This window comes from Salmo salar, chromosome 10 (assembly GCF_965601325.2).
Source record: "Salmo salar chromosome 10, fSalSal1, whole genome shotgun sequence".
Lineage (NCBI taxonomy): Eukaryota > Metazoa > Chordata > Actinopteri > Salmoniformes > Salmonidae > Salmo > Salmo salar.
In genome coordinates, this window is record NC_138300.1 from 84,559,782 (window position 1) to 84,576,074 (window position 16,293).

Below are 16,293 nucleotides of genomic sequence, written 5' to 3' on the forward strand. Positions count from 1 at the left end.
GAGGCATGTTGTATTCCCCGTAGAAACAACAACAGCCACAGCTGTGAGGAACAACTTTATTATGACCCCTGTTCAAACAGGCTGAAATTAGTCCCATTTTTCATGTGATTTCGAGGTAGAAGAAATCGTCCGGATAATTCGTTTTCACCGCTCCGATCAGATATCCCCATGGGCTCTTTTATATACAGCACCGCTAGGTGCCTGTGTTAAACTGTTTCAGTTTGAGTCTGAGACAGGGAGACGGTGTGGCGTATTAGGAGAACTGAGAGCATGGTAACTGATTGATTTAATAGGCTACATATGGTACACTGTGTGAATGGTATTGATGTGGACTCATCAGAGGGGAAGCACACACTGCTGATCCTTAATAATGGGACATGTCACAGGAGACGTATCCTCTTAATGTGGATCCGGGACAATCAACAGAGAACAATTCGCTGGCATGACATTTCCTGTGTTCCAGCGACTGCATGCAACACTGTTTTTTTGTTTGGCTTGTTTATGCCCTTCACCTCAGCTCTAGATCAAAAGAACACACATCCTAATTCAGAAGGCAAAGTTAGGATTTATGTGGCTGTAGAGAGAACCACATTCATAATTAATCTATGTTCACACTGTTGTGGCAGAATATATGTCTACAACCCTGAATCAGCAGTTGTGTTCCTGGTAATAAATGCTTATGATTGCAGTGACAGGGATTTCGACATTACTAAAGCAGGTGCCTCTGTGCTTATGTAAACTATAAAATGCTGACTGGGACATTGGAGAGGTGCCCATCTTCTTGGTTTTATTCTGCAGAAGGAGAGCAGCTCCTTAATCACTGTTGTATGTAAAATTACTTCTCTTTTCTTTCGCAGGGCAGCAATCGATGCACTGGCAGCACTTTTATGTTCAAGTAAGTATTCTTCAGCCCCTCTTACTCATACTTTTTCCCTTTTATAAACTCTTACCTTCCACACTAGCAGTCTGGAATAGTTCTATCCCAATCGACTGTGCTATTGGCTGTCTCAGATGATCTAGTTCAAGGCCATGAGAGTAATCAGGATCATAATGGGGAGGAATATTGAGTGGCATTTTGTGTTGGATAGCCTCGACTCCAGCCGGGTAATGTGTTAGATGGTCTGTGCCACAGGCTTTGTTTTGACCACACATTTAATCTATTCTCTCGATATCAAACCCCTTAATTAACTGGTCAAACGTGGTCATTTTATCGAGTCTGTTTACAAGCCATTGTTGTTTTATAACTATTAATATTATGCAAGCGTGGAAGCGTATACACAAAATATGGTTTAGTGATATAGGGAAACCAGCTGTGAATTAGCTCTGTGCCATTTTGTACATAATTGTGATAATATTCCAGGCAATTTACTTTTTCAAATGAGCACGCAGGAGACTGTTCTTCTGTAGGACCCTAGAAGTTGTTTTGTGACCGGGAATTGAATATGGATATGAAATGTATAGTATTACCAGTTTTAGCAATTCTGCTAGCAGAGGCATTGGTGAAATATGCATATATGACAAGCAATGCTATTGGGATTAAAATTAAGTTTTTTTTTTCATTTTTACTTAGCTCACATCTTCTTGGGTGATAATAGTGGACATCCAATCTCCATGTCTGTGTTAACCCTCAGAGTGATCATCTTCATGAAATTATTGATTTGATTTGTTGTCTTGCACCCCTTCCCAGTCGGATTCACTCAGTTGAAACACAGTCATACTCAGTATAACATGATTACACAGAGGTTCTCCACAACTTCACAGCTTGTCAGACAATGATTTAATATCACATCTCCCTCACTGGATATTTGCTCATAACACAAGCTATATTAGCTATTGATATTGTAGTAAATGTTAAAAATCACTTTAATATTTCTCCCTGTGTGCTTTAACAGAACCGGTATTTCCTTTAATCATCGAGGGAAGCATTTTTTCCCCCCAACAAAATGAAGTTTCTGTTTTCTCCGGGCGTTCAAAATGCGTAAAGGCATGAAAAACACACAAGCTCAGCTATTAATCTGCCAGGGAGAGGTTGCTCAGCTCTGAGCTGTTATAACAGCCAGGGAGAGGTGTTCTGGTCTACCTGTGGGTGGCAGTGTGACTCTGTGCCTTACTCAGCTCCTCAGCCCCCTCTTTGTGTATACAGGCTCTGCACCTGTTGATGCACTGCAGTTGCTGAACGATTCTACTTGTGAATAACATTAGGCTCCTGGTTCTCTCTGAAGCCTATTTTAAAGATGTGCGCCTAGGCGGGGATGGTGCAATTAATTCTCTTTCATTCAGCAGCAATTTCCAGTGCAGTCGCTGCTCTTTGTCTATGCAGTCCACAGGGAGCTTTATTACGCTTTGTGATGTTATTTATTTTTTGACTTTCCTGGTTTCCTGTTCTCTCAAGGGGGATGTGAGTCAGAGGTAGTCGATAACCATCGAACAATTCACCTCCTTCTTCCTTGTGTGGTTTGACGATCAGTTAGTTGTGCAATTTAATTCAGTGCTACACATTTAGTCGTCGTAGGCTAGATGATGTTTCTGTATCAAGCTGCTCAGACAGCAGCTTCAAAAGATGGCTTGACATGTGAAAAGGAAGGTCCCAAATACATCTTTTTTTCCCCAGCTTTATTTTCAATGTTTTACCATTTCAACTAGGCTTGAGCTGCTTCCACTCTTACGCATAGTCCATGTGTTGATGCAGTATTTCTGGGCAGCCGTTATGACACAGTATCTCAATCCAAATTATACTCTCCCCATAGGATTAGAAAACCAAACCTTTTATAAACCTTTCTAGGATAATGAGATAGGCCTACATCAAGACGTATTGCTTGCATACATACCTGTCCCTGTGGCTGTGATTGGAGTTATGTGAATTAGCTTTGTACTATGCATTACCTACCTATCCATCTGCATGCATTTCACCGCAAGTTGATCTCTCGTCCCATGGGAGAGCAAAGAAAAACCATTTCAGAAAGCTAGATAATAGGAGGGAGAGAAAGGAGATACCTAGTCAGTTGCACAACTGAAACGTGTACTTCCACATTTAACCCAACCCCTCTGAATCAGAGAGGTGCTGTTGTTCAGGGTTAGCTGCCTTGCTCAAGGGCAGAACAGAACATTTGTCCACCTTTGCTGGCTGAGGGATTTGAACCCACAACCTTTTGGTTACTGGCCCAAAGCTCTTAGTTGCTAGGCTACCTGCACGCCAGAGTGAGCTACAGAGAGAGAGAGAGGGGAGCTCTTGCACTAGTGAGAGAACCCCCAGTCCTTTCTCATTTGTTTCCATACTCACGCTACACTCCATCTCCTGTGATCATCTGTCAGACACTGTAGTGGGGAGATGCACTTGAGCACTTCCCATGCTGCCCCAGTCCAGCATACTGCACAGTACCCATGTCAGGTTGACCTTCAACGCTAGCTCAGTCCTCTGTGGATTACTGCAGTGGCACTGTAGATTCTCTATCAGTGTAGCTCTGGCTCTGGCATTGGTATTGGCCAGGCCCCAGTTTCCTCATCAGATACAAGGATGCATTCTGTTATAAGATCAGCAAGCTGTGTCAATGGGAGTATACACATTGTCCTCCCCTTCACTGAACAGTAGAAAGGCTCATGGCCATTGTGAATAGTAGATGTACTTACGCTTCTGTTTATACCATCCAGACTGAACACACGCAGCTAGCTACAGTAACTGAACAAAGCCAGCGTATTGTTACATAGCTAGTGCCTTTAAACTTAGATTACTAATGTTCATTCCACAAGTGCTGGCTAGACTAACAGTCTTTCCTTCAATTATGTAGCCGTTGTAGAACTCACTAGACCTTAATTATCATACCAGTTGGACTTCTTACCATATTCTTCATCTTAACAAGTTGTTCTGCCCAATGCTATCATCATGGAGCCTATATGCATTGTAACACAAACTGCCCTCATCTCATTGAGTTTCTCATCTCATCCCTATCGGAGCAGTCTTCCTGCATTTCACATCTATTCCCCCCAAAAATGCATCATTATGACACCGAATGCCATGTGTTTTTATCTGACTTCGACACTTCAGTTCATTATAGTATTGTTTATTTGGCCTCTCAGTGCCAAGATGATGCATGCTCTTATTGTGTTATTTTAATAAAATGCACAGCGAAGCATGACATGGAGGAAAAAAGCGCCAGCCGGCATCAATTTGATTATGAATAGCTAATACAGCTGCTTGTAGTGAACATTTATTTACCCAGACCCAGAGAGTAAACAGACAAGAGACGAATGGAAATGCAACACAGCTTTTTCTATAACACTAAGGTGGTGGCTAATACTTAAATTGATGCAAAGGTCACGTGTGAATAAATATTTGAAAAAGGTTTTCAAACTCCCTCAATACTTTTGAATCCATTTAGCACTCAAGCCTATCTGGAGGACATATGATGGATACTATGTTTTGCCTTCTGTTAGGCCTTGCCAAATTATAACTGAAGAGAAGTAGAGGGGCTTCAGAGAGGTAGTTAAGTGATGCCAACAGGAGAAAGTGCTTCAGGTTTCCAAGTTTATTTCATTCTGTTGTGTTTCATTGTAATGAGGCTGGAAATGAGGACACTTGGGTGTTTCTACTGCTATTAAACCAGGTAGAAAAATGTTGCTTTCTCTAGAGAGCTGTGATAAAAGCTTACCCTGCAGATACTGAATGCAATAGTATGTATTTTTCCAACCATGACATCTCACGCTGTGTGTTATGCAGTATTCTACATCTTCCAAGAAAGACAGCTCTCTATGTCAAAGTAATAACACTCAATGACCATAGGATCAAGATCCTTGACATTACCGCTGTGGGCTTGATAAATAGGGCAAGAATGTATTGTTAAGCATAGCTGCTCAATAAATATATACTATAGTACAACTACAGTGCATTCGGAAAGTATTCAGACCCCTTGACTTTTTCCACATTTTGTTACGCTAAAGCCTTATTCTGAAATGGATTAAATTGTCCCCCCCCATCAATCTACACACAATACCCCATAATTACATTTTTGCAAATGTTTAAAAAAAACCAACATGAAATATCACATTTACATAAGTATTCAGACCCTTTACCCAGTACTTTGTTGAGGCACCTTTGGCAGCGATTACAGCCTTGAGTCTTCTCGGGTATGACGCTACAAGCTTGGCACAACTGTATTTGGGGAGTTTCTCCCATTCTTCTCTGCAGATTCTCTCAAGCTCTGTCAGGTTGGATGGGGAGCGTTGCTGAACAGCTATTTTCAGGTCTCTCCAGAGATGTTTGATTGGGTTCAAGTCCGAGCTCTGGCTGGGCCATTCAAGGACATTCAGAGACTTGTCCCGAAGCCACTCCTGCGTTGTCTTGTCTTTGTGCTTAGGGTTGTTGTCCTGTTGGAAGGTGAACTTTCGCCCCAGTCTGAGGTCCTGAGCTCTCTGGATCAGGTTTTCATCAAGGATCTCTCTGTACTTTGTTCCGTTCATCTTTCCCTCGATCCTGACTAGTCTCCCAGTCCCTGCCTCTGAAAAACATCCCCACAGCATGATGCTGCCACCACCATGCTTCACCGTAGGAATGGTGCCAGATTTCAGGCCTGGCATTCAGCCCAAAGAGTTCAATCTTGGTTTCATCAGACCAGAGAATCTTGTTTCTTATGGTCTGAGAATGTTTAGGTGCCTTTTGGCAAACTCCAAGCGGGCTGTCATGTGCCATTTACTGAGGAGTGGCTTCCGTCTGGCAACTCTACCTTAAAGGCCTGATTGGTGGAGGGCTGCAGAGATGGTTATCCTTCTGGAAGGTTCTCCCATCTCCACAGAGGAACTCTGGAGCTCGTCAGAGTGACCATCGTGTTCTCGCTGACCAAGGCCCTTCTCCCCCGATTGCTCAATTTGGACGGGCGACCAGATCTAGGAAGAGTTTGGTGGTTCCAAACTTCTTGCATTTAATAATGATGGAGGCCACTGTGTTCGTGGGTACCTTCAATGCTGCAGATCTGTGCCTCGACACATTGCTGTCTCGGAGGTCTACGGACAATTCCTTCAACCTCATGGCTTGGTTTTTGCTCTGACATGCACTGTCAACTGTAGGACCTTATATAGACAGGTGTGTGCCTTTCCAAATCATGTCCAATTAATTGAATATACCACAGGTGAACTCCAATGAAGTTGTAGAAACATCTCAAGGATGATCAATGGAAACAGGATGCACCTGAGCTCAATTTCGAGTCTCATAGCATAGGGTCTGAATACTTATGTAAACAAGGTATTTCATCTGTATTTTTTTTATACATTTGCAAAAGAATCTACCAACCCTGTTTTCGCTTTGTCATTATCAGGTATTGTGCGTAGAATGATGAAGGGAAAAAATTATTTAATCCATTTTAGAAAAATGCTGTAACCTAATAAAATGTGGAAAAAGGGAAGGGGTCTGAATACTTTCCGAATGCACTGTATTTAAATAAATCAAATCAAATCAAAATGTATTGGTCGCGTACACAGATTTGCAGACGTCATCGCATGTCCAGCGAAATGCTTGTGTTTCTAGCTCCAACAGTACACTAATATCAAGCAATACAATAACAATACACACATAAGAAATATCAGAACGAGCACTGTCAGAGTCCGGAGTATACACTGCACAAAACATTAAGAACACCTTCCTAATATTGAGTTGCACCCCTCTCCTTTTGCCCTCAGAACAGTCTCAGTTCATCAGGGCATGGACTCTACAAGGTGTCGAAGATTTTCCACATGGATGCTGGTCATGTTGACTCTAATACTTACCACAGTTGTGTCAAGATGCCCTTTGGGTGGTGGACCATTGTTGATACACATGGGAAACTGTTGAGCGTGAAAAACCCGGCAGTGTTGCAGTTCTTGACACAAACCGGTGCGCCTGGCACTTACTACCATGCCCCGTTCAAAGGTACTTCAATCTTTTGTCCTGCCCAGTCACCCTCTGAATGGCACACATACAATCCATGTAAACCTGGTCAGTTTATGTCATGGAAAGAGTTATTGTGTGTGTGTGTGTGTGCGTGCGTGCGTGTGTATATATATATGTATATATATATATATATATATATATATATATATATATATATATATAATTAGAGTGTATAGACATTATGGACAGTATATGAATAGAAAAAGTGTGTACAGCAGTAGTTATATAGGATTAGCCATGACTAGAATACAGTATATACATATAAAGCGGGTAATACAGAATGTAAACATTATTAAAGTGAGCCCCCAACAAAAAGGCCCTTTATAATAAAGCTATACACATGGGGAACATTTGTTTGCAGGGTCATGACAGAAAGCATTAGCTTAATCTTTTTTATTACCACATACTGACCGGAATGAGTGGCTACACTGACAAACTGAGATCAATCTGGTCTTGAATTCAAACAAACAACAGCCCAGGCCAATGAGGTGACATACAGATTGTAGAATATTAGGAGGTAAAATATATATTATCGGCTACAGCAGGCTACTAAATACAAGTTCCAGTGGCACACTGATTCGCCCAATGATGAAGATGAAGCCATGCTGTAGGATACTACTCACGGTGATGGCCGACGCGCTCCTCTTGGCAATGGCCTATTTCAAGATGAGCTACTTTGAAAAACAGTGCTGCTGTTCGCCAAAAATGTCTGTATTTAAACATTTGCAAAAGGCAAACAGACAACCGCAATCAACCATAGAAAAATGATGTATAGATGGCAGTTTCCATTGAAGTTAGGACTGGCAGCTATTGCTAGCATACCCATGAGTTTAACACTCAAACTGTCAGAGTGAGAGGTTCCAAAATCCTTCTATGAGTTATATGTCTATGGGCACAATGCTACAAGTTGTATATTTGGCGTGCATGCTGCCCAAATTGCGGCCTTCCTGACTATAGGCAACCGGTAACTGACAAAATAAATGAAAATACACTATATATACAAAAGTATGTGGACAACTCTTCATTTTAGCTGCACTTGTTGCTGACAGGTGTATCAAATCGAGCACACAGCCATGCAATCTCCATGGACGAACATTGGCAGTAGAATGGCCTTACTGAAGAGCTCCAAAAGTATGTGGACACCTGCTGGTTGAACATCTCATTCCAAAATCATGGGCATTTACATGGAGTTGCGACCCCCCCCCCCCCCTTGCTGCTATTACAGCCTCCACTCTTCTGGGAAGGCTTTCCATTAGATGTTGGAACATTGCTGCTGGGACTTCCTTGCATTCAGCCACAAGTGTATTAGTAAGATCGGGCACTGGTGTTGGGCGATTAGACCTGGCTCACAGTTGGCGTTCCAATTCCTCCCAAAGGTGTTCGATGGGGTTGAGGACACGGCTCTGTGCAGGCCAGTCAAGTTCTTCCACACCGATCTCAACAAACCATGTCTGTATGGACCTCGCTTTGTGCACAGGGGCATTGTCATGCTGAAACAGGAAAGGACCTTCCCAAAACTGTTGCCACAAAGTTCAAAGCACAGAATCGTCTGGAATGTTATTGTATGCTGTAGCGTTAAGATTTCCCTTCACTGGAACTAAGGGGCCTAGCCTGAACCATGAAAAACAGCCCCAGACCATTATTCCTCCTCCACCAAACGTTACAGTTGGCACTATGCATTCGGAAAGGTAGTGTTGACATCCGCTAAACCAAGATTAGTCTGTCGGACTGCCAGATGGTCAAGCATGATTCATCATTCCAGAGAACGCGTTTCCAGTGCTCCAGAGTCCAATTGCGGCGAGCTTTACACCATTCCAGCCGACACGTCGCATTGCGCATGGGGATCTTAGGATTGTGTGCGGCTGCTTGGCCATGGAAACCCATTTCGGGAAGGTCCCGACTAACTGTTCTTGTGCTAATGTTGCTTCCAGAGTCAGTTTGGAACCTCGGTAGTGAATGTTGCAACCGAGGAACTCTGCCTAGAAGTTGCCTTTTCACCGTTGACGTTGAGACTGGTACTATTTAATGAAGCTGCCAGTTGAGGACTTGTGAGGCGTCTGTTTCTCAAACGATACATTCTAATGTACTTGTCCTCTTGCTCAGTTATGCACCGGGGCCTCCCACTCCTCTTTCTATTCTAATTAGAGAGTCAGTTTGCGCTGTTCTGTGAAGGGAGTAGTACACAGCGTTGTATGAGATCTTCAGTTTCTTGTCAATTTCTCGCATGGAATAGCCTTCATTTCTCAGAACAAGAATGGACTGACGAGTTTCAGAAGAAAGTTCTTTGTTTCTGGCTGTTTTGAGCCTGTAATCGAACCCACAAATGCTGATGCTCCAGATACTCAACTAGTCTAAAGAAGGACAGTTTTATTGCTTCTTTAATCAGGACAACAGTTTTCAGCTGTGCTAACATAATTGCAAAAGGGTTTTCTAATGATCAATTAGCCTTTAAAATGCTAAACTTGGATTAGCTAACACAAAGTGCCATTGGAAGACAGGTGTGATGGTTGCTGATCATGGGCCTCTGTACGCCTATGTAGATATTCCATAAAAAATCTGCCGTTTCCAGCTACAATAGTCATTTACAACATTAACAATGACTACACTGTATTTCTGATCAATTTGATGTTATTTTAATGGACAAAAAAAATGTTTTTCTTTCAAAAACAAGGACATTTCTAAGTGACCCCAAACGTTTCAACGGTAGTGTATACTTAATTTAAAAAAAGTGCTTTCTCTTGGGCACCCCACTGGCCTGGGCCCAGGGGCTTTAGCCCCGGTAAGCTCCTGCATTAATCCGGCCCTGGGTAGAGTACCTAGTGGTGATGACTATTTCAATGTCCACAAAGCAGAAGTTATATAGCAGGGCAGAGACGTAACCCTTGGCCACAGCAGTGATCTCTAAGGAAAGGTAGGTCGAGCCACAGCCTGTTCAACCCATCTACCATCCAGAAGGCGAGGTCAGTACAGGTGCATCAACGCTGGGACCGAGAGACTGAAAAACAGCTTCTTTCTCCAGGCCATCAGACTGTTAAACCATTTTCATATCTTTCTTTCAGAGGCCAATGTCAGGGCCGCTGTGGCTAAGGGTTACGTGTCTGCCCTGTTGAAGCTGTATGAGGACTGGCACAACAAGGACCCGGACCATGAGACCATCCCCATCCGCCTGGCCCTGCTCCATTGCCTGCACCAGACCACCCGCTGCAGCGCTGGCCGGGACACTCTGGTGGCACAGGGGGGCATCAGCCTCCTCTACCACACCACACAGGTATACCCACACATAGCTTCACATGCTACCAGTCACTGTTATAAGCCATAACTAATATCCCTTACTTTAATTGCTTTTTTTTACTCCTTTGTAATTTCTCAGATCTAATTGCTTTAATGATAATGGTTTTTTCTAATTGGAGTTGGTATTGCCTGGCAATTCTGATTGCCCTCGCCAAGTTATTTGCGTATAATACAGAGCTTGATTGTAATGCTGGATAATGCATGCTAATGTGTGTAAAAAAAAATCCTAAATACATATAGGAGGTGGCTGTGTTTCTGTTTGTATTGCTGTTTTGAAGACCTGCCTGGCCAGTAAAGGTCTGGAATCTCTGGTGGAGCCTGCTGTCCAGCTGATGAGGAAGTGCTTTCCTAAATGTCCCCTGCCTCTGACCTCGGATCAAAGTGTTTATACCTTCCCCCTGCCTGGGAGGCCTACTGACACTGCTCCAGGACCCCAAGGTATTGTTTGCCTATCTCTATTTTCATCAGCCTCTCTCCCTCGTACACTTTATCTCTTTCCTTCACTCTCTCTCTCTCCCACTCCCTATCTCTCTCTCTCTCTCTCTCTCTCTCTCTCAATGTATCTGTCTTTCTCTCTCTCTCTTCACTTCTGTTTCTCTCTCTGTCTCACACTCTCTCGGATATTATACTGGGAGGCGCGTGATGTTTAAAATGTTGATGTAACTGCGAGAATATGATGAGCGACATTATCCCACTGTGAACACACTGGCAGTGGTCGGCAGTGAAAAAGTCGTCCTGCCATGTTTGTCATTCAGCGAGCATAGGCTTGGTTACCCTGGCAACCCTGGGTCTCTGAGGCAGACTCTTTAGATGCCCACCTCATTTTTCTTAGTGATGGGGCACACTTCATCTGATCTGCCTATAAGCAGGCGGCAGTGAAACTCTGTGAGAACAGGATGGAGCACAGGCTGATCCATCCACAGGAAAGAATAGGCATGCGCCATGCATTAATATATGATTGTACGTGTTGCTGAACTCCAAACTGGCACGTGCTCTTACAACGTGAGAAAAATCGGAAAAGCCATTGAAGATCTATATATACAGGGACCAACAGGGACATATTTGACAGCTTTCGAAACGGGATACTGTCCGCACATCAACATGATCAGTCTGCAACGTTGAAATGGAGTGTCTCTCCGGTGACATCAACGGTGACACACCTCTAAAATCTGCTAGAGGGCAATGGTTCCTTTAAGACCCCTGCAGCTACCGATCCCACACGGCCCTCTCAGTAATGACCCTCCAAATTGAAATACCTTGATATGGCCGCCGTTGCTACGAGGCAGATTTCAGTTTGCCATGTTCCTAGCTCATTCTGGTGCATTCTTTTCATCTGTCTGCTGAGATAGCCCTGACTTCACCTCTCTCATCTGCCAGTCGAGTTAGCAGACTAGAACATCAGGCTGACAGGTCTACAGAAACAAAAGAAGATCAAGTTTTTGCGTTTTAAGTTCAGGCACATTGCTGTAAAATCCACATGAGACAGACGTGTTAGGACTTTGTAGAGTATAGAAGATACAGGAGCATATTGAAGCTGTCATATGTTTTTTGGTTTTGATCCCTGCCACACATCTGTACTGTGCATTTCACATTTTGCATATTAGCCATGCACACATACATCACATGTCAGACAGGAACAGCTTTCTCACGGACCAGTTTGTTTTGATCCTACACAAATAGTGCAAAAGCCTTTGACATTTACATCTTCGTGTCTTTTCTTTTCCCTAGATGTCAGCTTCGAAGATGATAGTGACGACGACATTGAAAATGAAGAGGCTGACTGCGGCAAGGAATATGTGAGTGATTTGTGATCCTCGCTCGGAGGCAACACACACATGCACACGGCAGTCATGCGCACACATACACACATGCAAACACTCACTCAAGCACTCGCACCCAGTCACACTCGCACAGGCACAGACGCAATCTGACACATGCAATTTTCCTCTGTAATTTCTCCTAAATTAGTATATTTGACTGATCCATTACTTGTGAAAAGGAAGACGGTCTGTGCATGCCGTGAGCTTGACGTGAAGTGCTTCCTGCCTTCACGTTACTTCAATAACAGGACCTCTGATGGAGGCAGAAATCAATGCCACCTCGCTGCTTTCGTTCAAACCCCCAGTGTCCGATCTGGAGCATGAAGTCCCGAGCTCTGCTCGTCGGCTACCTAGCGGTGCCAAAAGCCCTGGTCTGCCTTAGAAATGTAAATTACGATTGCCAGAATAAATTGACAGCCGGTTTTGGGATCTAAAATGTGTTACATCCCCAAGGTGAATTATTTTAAAGTTCACTTTGAAATAAATAGTGATCCATTCTGACTAATACATTTGTCATCATACAGGACCACGTGCTGACACAGACCAATCACGGGCTGGCAGGCTACAAGGAGGCTCGCGCCATTATGCACACTCTTTGCACATGTCTCTCAGGCAGGATGAAAATGACTACATCGACCATGATCCTTTGGTAGTTATGGCCACTCTCACCGTGATTCTTAGCAATTTTTGGTGCCATTCAGCCACATTCAGCAATATGGCGTGCTTCAAATTCAAATACTTCCGGCTTCATGCACCATTGGAAGTTGTCCATAGCAATACGTGGATGCCGTCTGCGCTGCCACTATCTACAGATTTTAACGTCTATGGTTCGAACACACTGAAGCCCCCATTATCCTCCTCCCTCCTAACATATCCATTTCATTGTATGGACCTAATCTGATGTGGCCAGGGGCTAGGCGCGGCTGTGGCTGTTTGTGAATAGCAACATTTGGCACGCTGCAAAATCGACTTGTTGTGGGTAGAGGGAGAGGAGGAAGGCAAAGCCAGGGTATCAGATCCATGCTGACAAACACCAGCAGCCACATCTATTATCTGACACATTTGTGTATGTAAAGCAGCAGGAGTGTTGTGTTCTACTGAGTTACTGCTGTTCTTAAGTCTGAGCACTGTGTGCTGGTTAGTGGTTAGCATCCAGGCCCTGCTGCTGGACACTGTCAGAGATGGGGCTCTTTAGCAGATAGATACTGTCCTTAAATGGCCTCACCCACGTAATCGGATATAGCCCAACTCTCTATCAAGTGAATGGGTTTATCATGCTGCTAGTGGACTGTTCTGTGCAGGACAGTATGTGTCTGAGGAGTTGTTGTTGTCTGTTGATGAGCCTGACGCCAGCCGTTTGTTTACCTGCCTCCTCCCTCTGGAGTCCCAGAGTCAAAGGTTCACTATATTCCTGATTAATGGATGTACGCACCAGGTGTGTCGGGGTTTAGAGTGCAGACAAATAGAACAGAGGTCATGTTGTCCGGATGTGTGCAGTGCTGATGTGGCGGTAGAGCTGGGAGGATAACCCGAAAATGATCGAAATCGGTCACTTACCGTGAAGATTTAGCTAATTTTGCTCATGTTGTGAATTACGATAAATAACCTACTGAAGACTTGTGAAGTTTGAAATGAAATACGTTTGCATTTATAGGTGATTGTTAATGGGACAATCGATAGCTACAACATTCAATGTAGCAGTCATAGTTTTAAGGGTAATATATAAAAAAAAACTGTTGTGCACACTAAAGAGGCAATCAGCTGTTGAAGCAATAATATAGCGTACTCCCCAACACTGTTTCGGTAGAAAGTGGTGGGGTTGGGGCTGGAGAAATGTAACCACTCTCAAATTCAAAGACAGAGCTATGGATGCAAGGACTGACCGTCCATGATACCAAAATGATAGTTTTAACCATGTTGAGGCTATACAGTGGGGTACGTGTCATAAAATAAGTTGTACTCATCCTTGAAAATGTCGTACTGGAGAGAAGAGGACCAAGGCGCAGCGAGACTGTGAATACTCATACTTTAATAGACTCCAGTAAGGCATCCACAGGAAAACAATAACACGACAATAACAGTCTGACTAGGCACACGGCTAAGCACAGAACAATTCCCCACAACCCCAAAGACAAACACACACACCTATATAGGACTTCCAATCAAAGGCAACTATACACACCTGCCTTCAATTGGAAGTCCCAATCATCCACCCAACATTTAACCAACACAAACATGCCACGTCCTGACCCCAAAACTAAAACACTAGCTCCATCTGCTGGTCAGGACGTGACAGTACCCCCCCCCCCCCTCAAGGTGCAGACCCCGGAATGCACCTACCAACAAAAAACCCCAACACAAAACCCATAAACAATAACCCTAAAACAATAAGGGAGGGAAGGGAGGGTGGCTGCCGTCACCGACGGCACTGTGCTACACCCTCCCTCCCCAACCCACCTATCCTGGAGGTGGCTCAGGTGCAGGGCGTGGACCTTGCTCCACCGTCGGCGTAGCCCACTTCGGTGGCGCTGCTAACTGCGCCGGGCAGATGGGCCACTTGGGCTGACCCTGGCAGACGGACCACTCGTGCTGGGCCGGAGGACAGGAGGACCCCTCGGGCTGGACCGGGGGACAGGAGGGCCCCTCGGGCTGGGCCGGAAGGCATGCGGGCCACTCGGGCTGGGCCGGAAGGCATGCGGGCCACTCGGGCTGGGCCGGAAGGCATGCGGGCCACTCGGGCTGGGCCGGAGGGCAGGAGGACCACTCGGGCTGGACCGGAGGGCAGGAGGACCACTCGGGCTGGACCGGAGGGCAGGAGGACCACTCGGGCTGATCCTGACAGGCCGGGCACCCTGGCAGATCAGGGCAGGCGGACCACTCGGGCTGGGCCGGAAAGCATGCGGGCCACTCGGGCTGGGCCGGAAGGCATGCGGGCCACTCGGGCTGGGCCGGAAGGCATGCGGGCCACTCGGGCTGGGCCGGAAGGCATGCGGGCCACTCGGGCTGGGCCGGAAGGCATGCGGGCCACTCGGGCTGGACCGGAGGGCAGGAGGACCACTCGGGCTGATCCTGACAGGCTGGGCACCCTGGCAGATCAGGGCAGGCGGGCACCTCTGGCAGAACCGGGCAGTCTGGCCACTCTGGCAGTTCAGGGCAGTCTGGCCACCCTGGCAGTTCAGGGCAGTCTGGCCACCCTGGCAGTTCAGGGCAGTCTGGCCACCCTGGCAGTTCAGGGCAGTCTGGCCACCCTGGCAGTTCAGGGCAGTCTGGCCACCCTGGCAGTTCAGGGCAGTCTGGCCACTCCGGCAGTTCAGGGCAGTCTGGCCACTCCGGCAGTTCAGGGCAGTCTGGCCACTCCGGCAGTTCAGGGCAGTCTGGCCACTCCGGCAGTTCAGGGCAGTCTGGCCACTCCGGCAGTTCAGGGCAGTCTGGCCACTCCGGCAGTTCAGGGCAGTCTGACCTCTCTGGCGACTGTTGACTGGCGGGCAGCTCTGACGACTGTTGACTGGCGGGCAGCTCTGACGACTGTTGACTGGCGGGCAGCTCTGACGACTGTTGACTGGCGGGCAGCTCTGACGACTGTTGACTGGCGGGCAGCTCTGACGACTGTTGACTGGCGGGCAGCTCTGGTGATGGTTGACTGGCGGGCAGCACTGACGACTGTTGACTGGCGGGCAGCTCTGGTGACTGTTGACTGGCGAGGCTGGGTTGACACACTAGACTCCTGATGCGTGGGGCTGGTATAGGACGTGCCAGCCTGGAGACACGCACCTCCATGCTAGTGCGTCTGGCGGGAAACACTGGACCGAAAGGGCGCACTGGCGGTCTTGAGTGCAGGGTTGGCATCACCCCTTCCGGCTCGATGCTCCCCTTGCCCTGGCACCTGCGGGGCGCTGGTACTGGGCGAACTGGGCTGTGCGTCCGTATAGGCGAGATGGTGCGCACCTCAGCGTAACATGGCGCCCTCCACCTCGTACGCACCTCCCTGTAGTCATGGGTAGCTGGCTTACGGCTCTTCCCTGGCCTGGCCAAACTACCCGTGTGCCCCCCCCAAAAAAAATCTTGGGGCTGCCTCTCGGGTTTCCTAGCCAACCGTGTTCCAGCGTAACGTTCCCGATGGTTCCTCTGTCCAGCTGCCTCCACTCTCCTGAGTGCCTCCACCTGTTCCCATGGGAGGCGATCCCTTCCGGTCAGGATCTCTTCCCAGGTGTAGGCTCCCTTGCCGTCCAGGACGTCCTCCCATGTCCATTGTTCCCTTTTTCTCTC

At 46.3% G+C, this 16,293-nt stretch overlaps 1 protein-coding gene across 1 annotated transcript in view; it reads left to right on the forward strand.

Annotated features, from left to right (window-relative positions):
• agbl1 (AGBL carboxypeptidase 1) overlaps positions 1–16,293 on the forward strand; it is a 149,249-nt gene that overhangs the window by 28,390 nt on the left and 104,566 nt on the right. The window contains exons 7-10 of the mRNA XM_014124437.3: positions 858–895; positions 9,976–10,184; positions 10,486–10,645; positions 11,936–12,003. Of these exons, the coding sequence (XP_013979912.3) occupies positions 858–895; positions 9,976–10,184; positions 10,486–10,645; positions 11,936–12,003 (475 nt within the window). The remainder of the gene's footprint in view (positions 1–857; positions 896–9,975; positions 10,185–10,485; positions 10,646–11,935; positions 12,004–16,293) is intronic.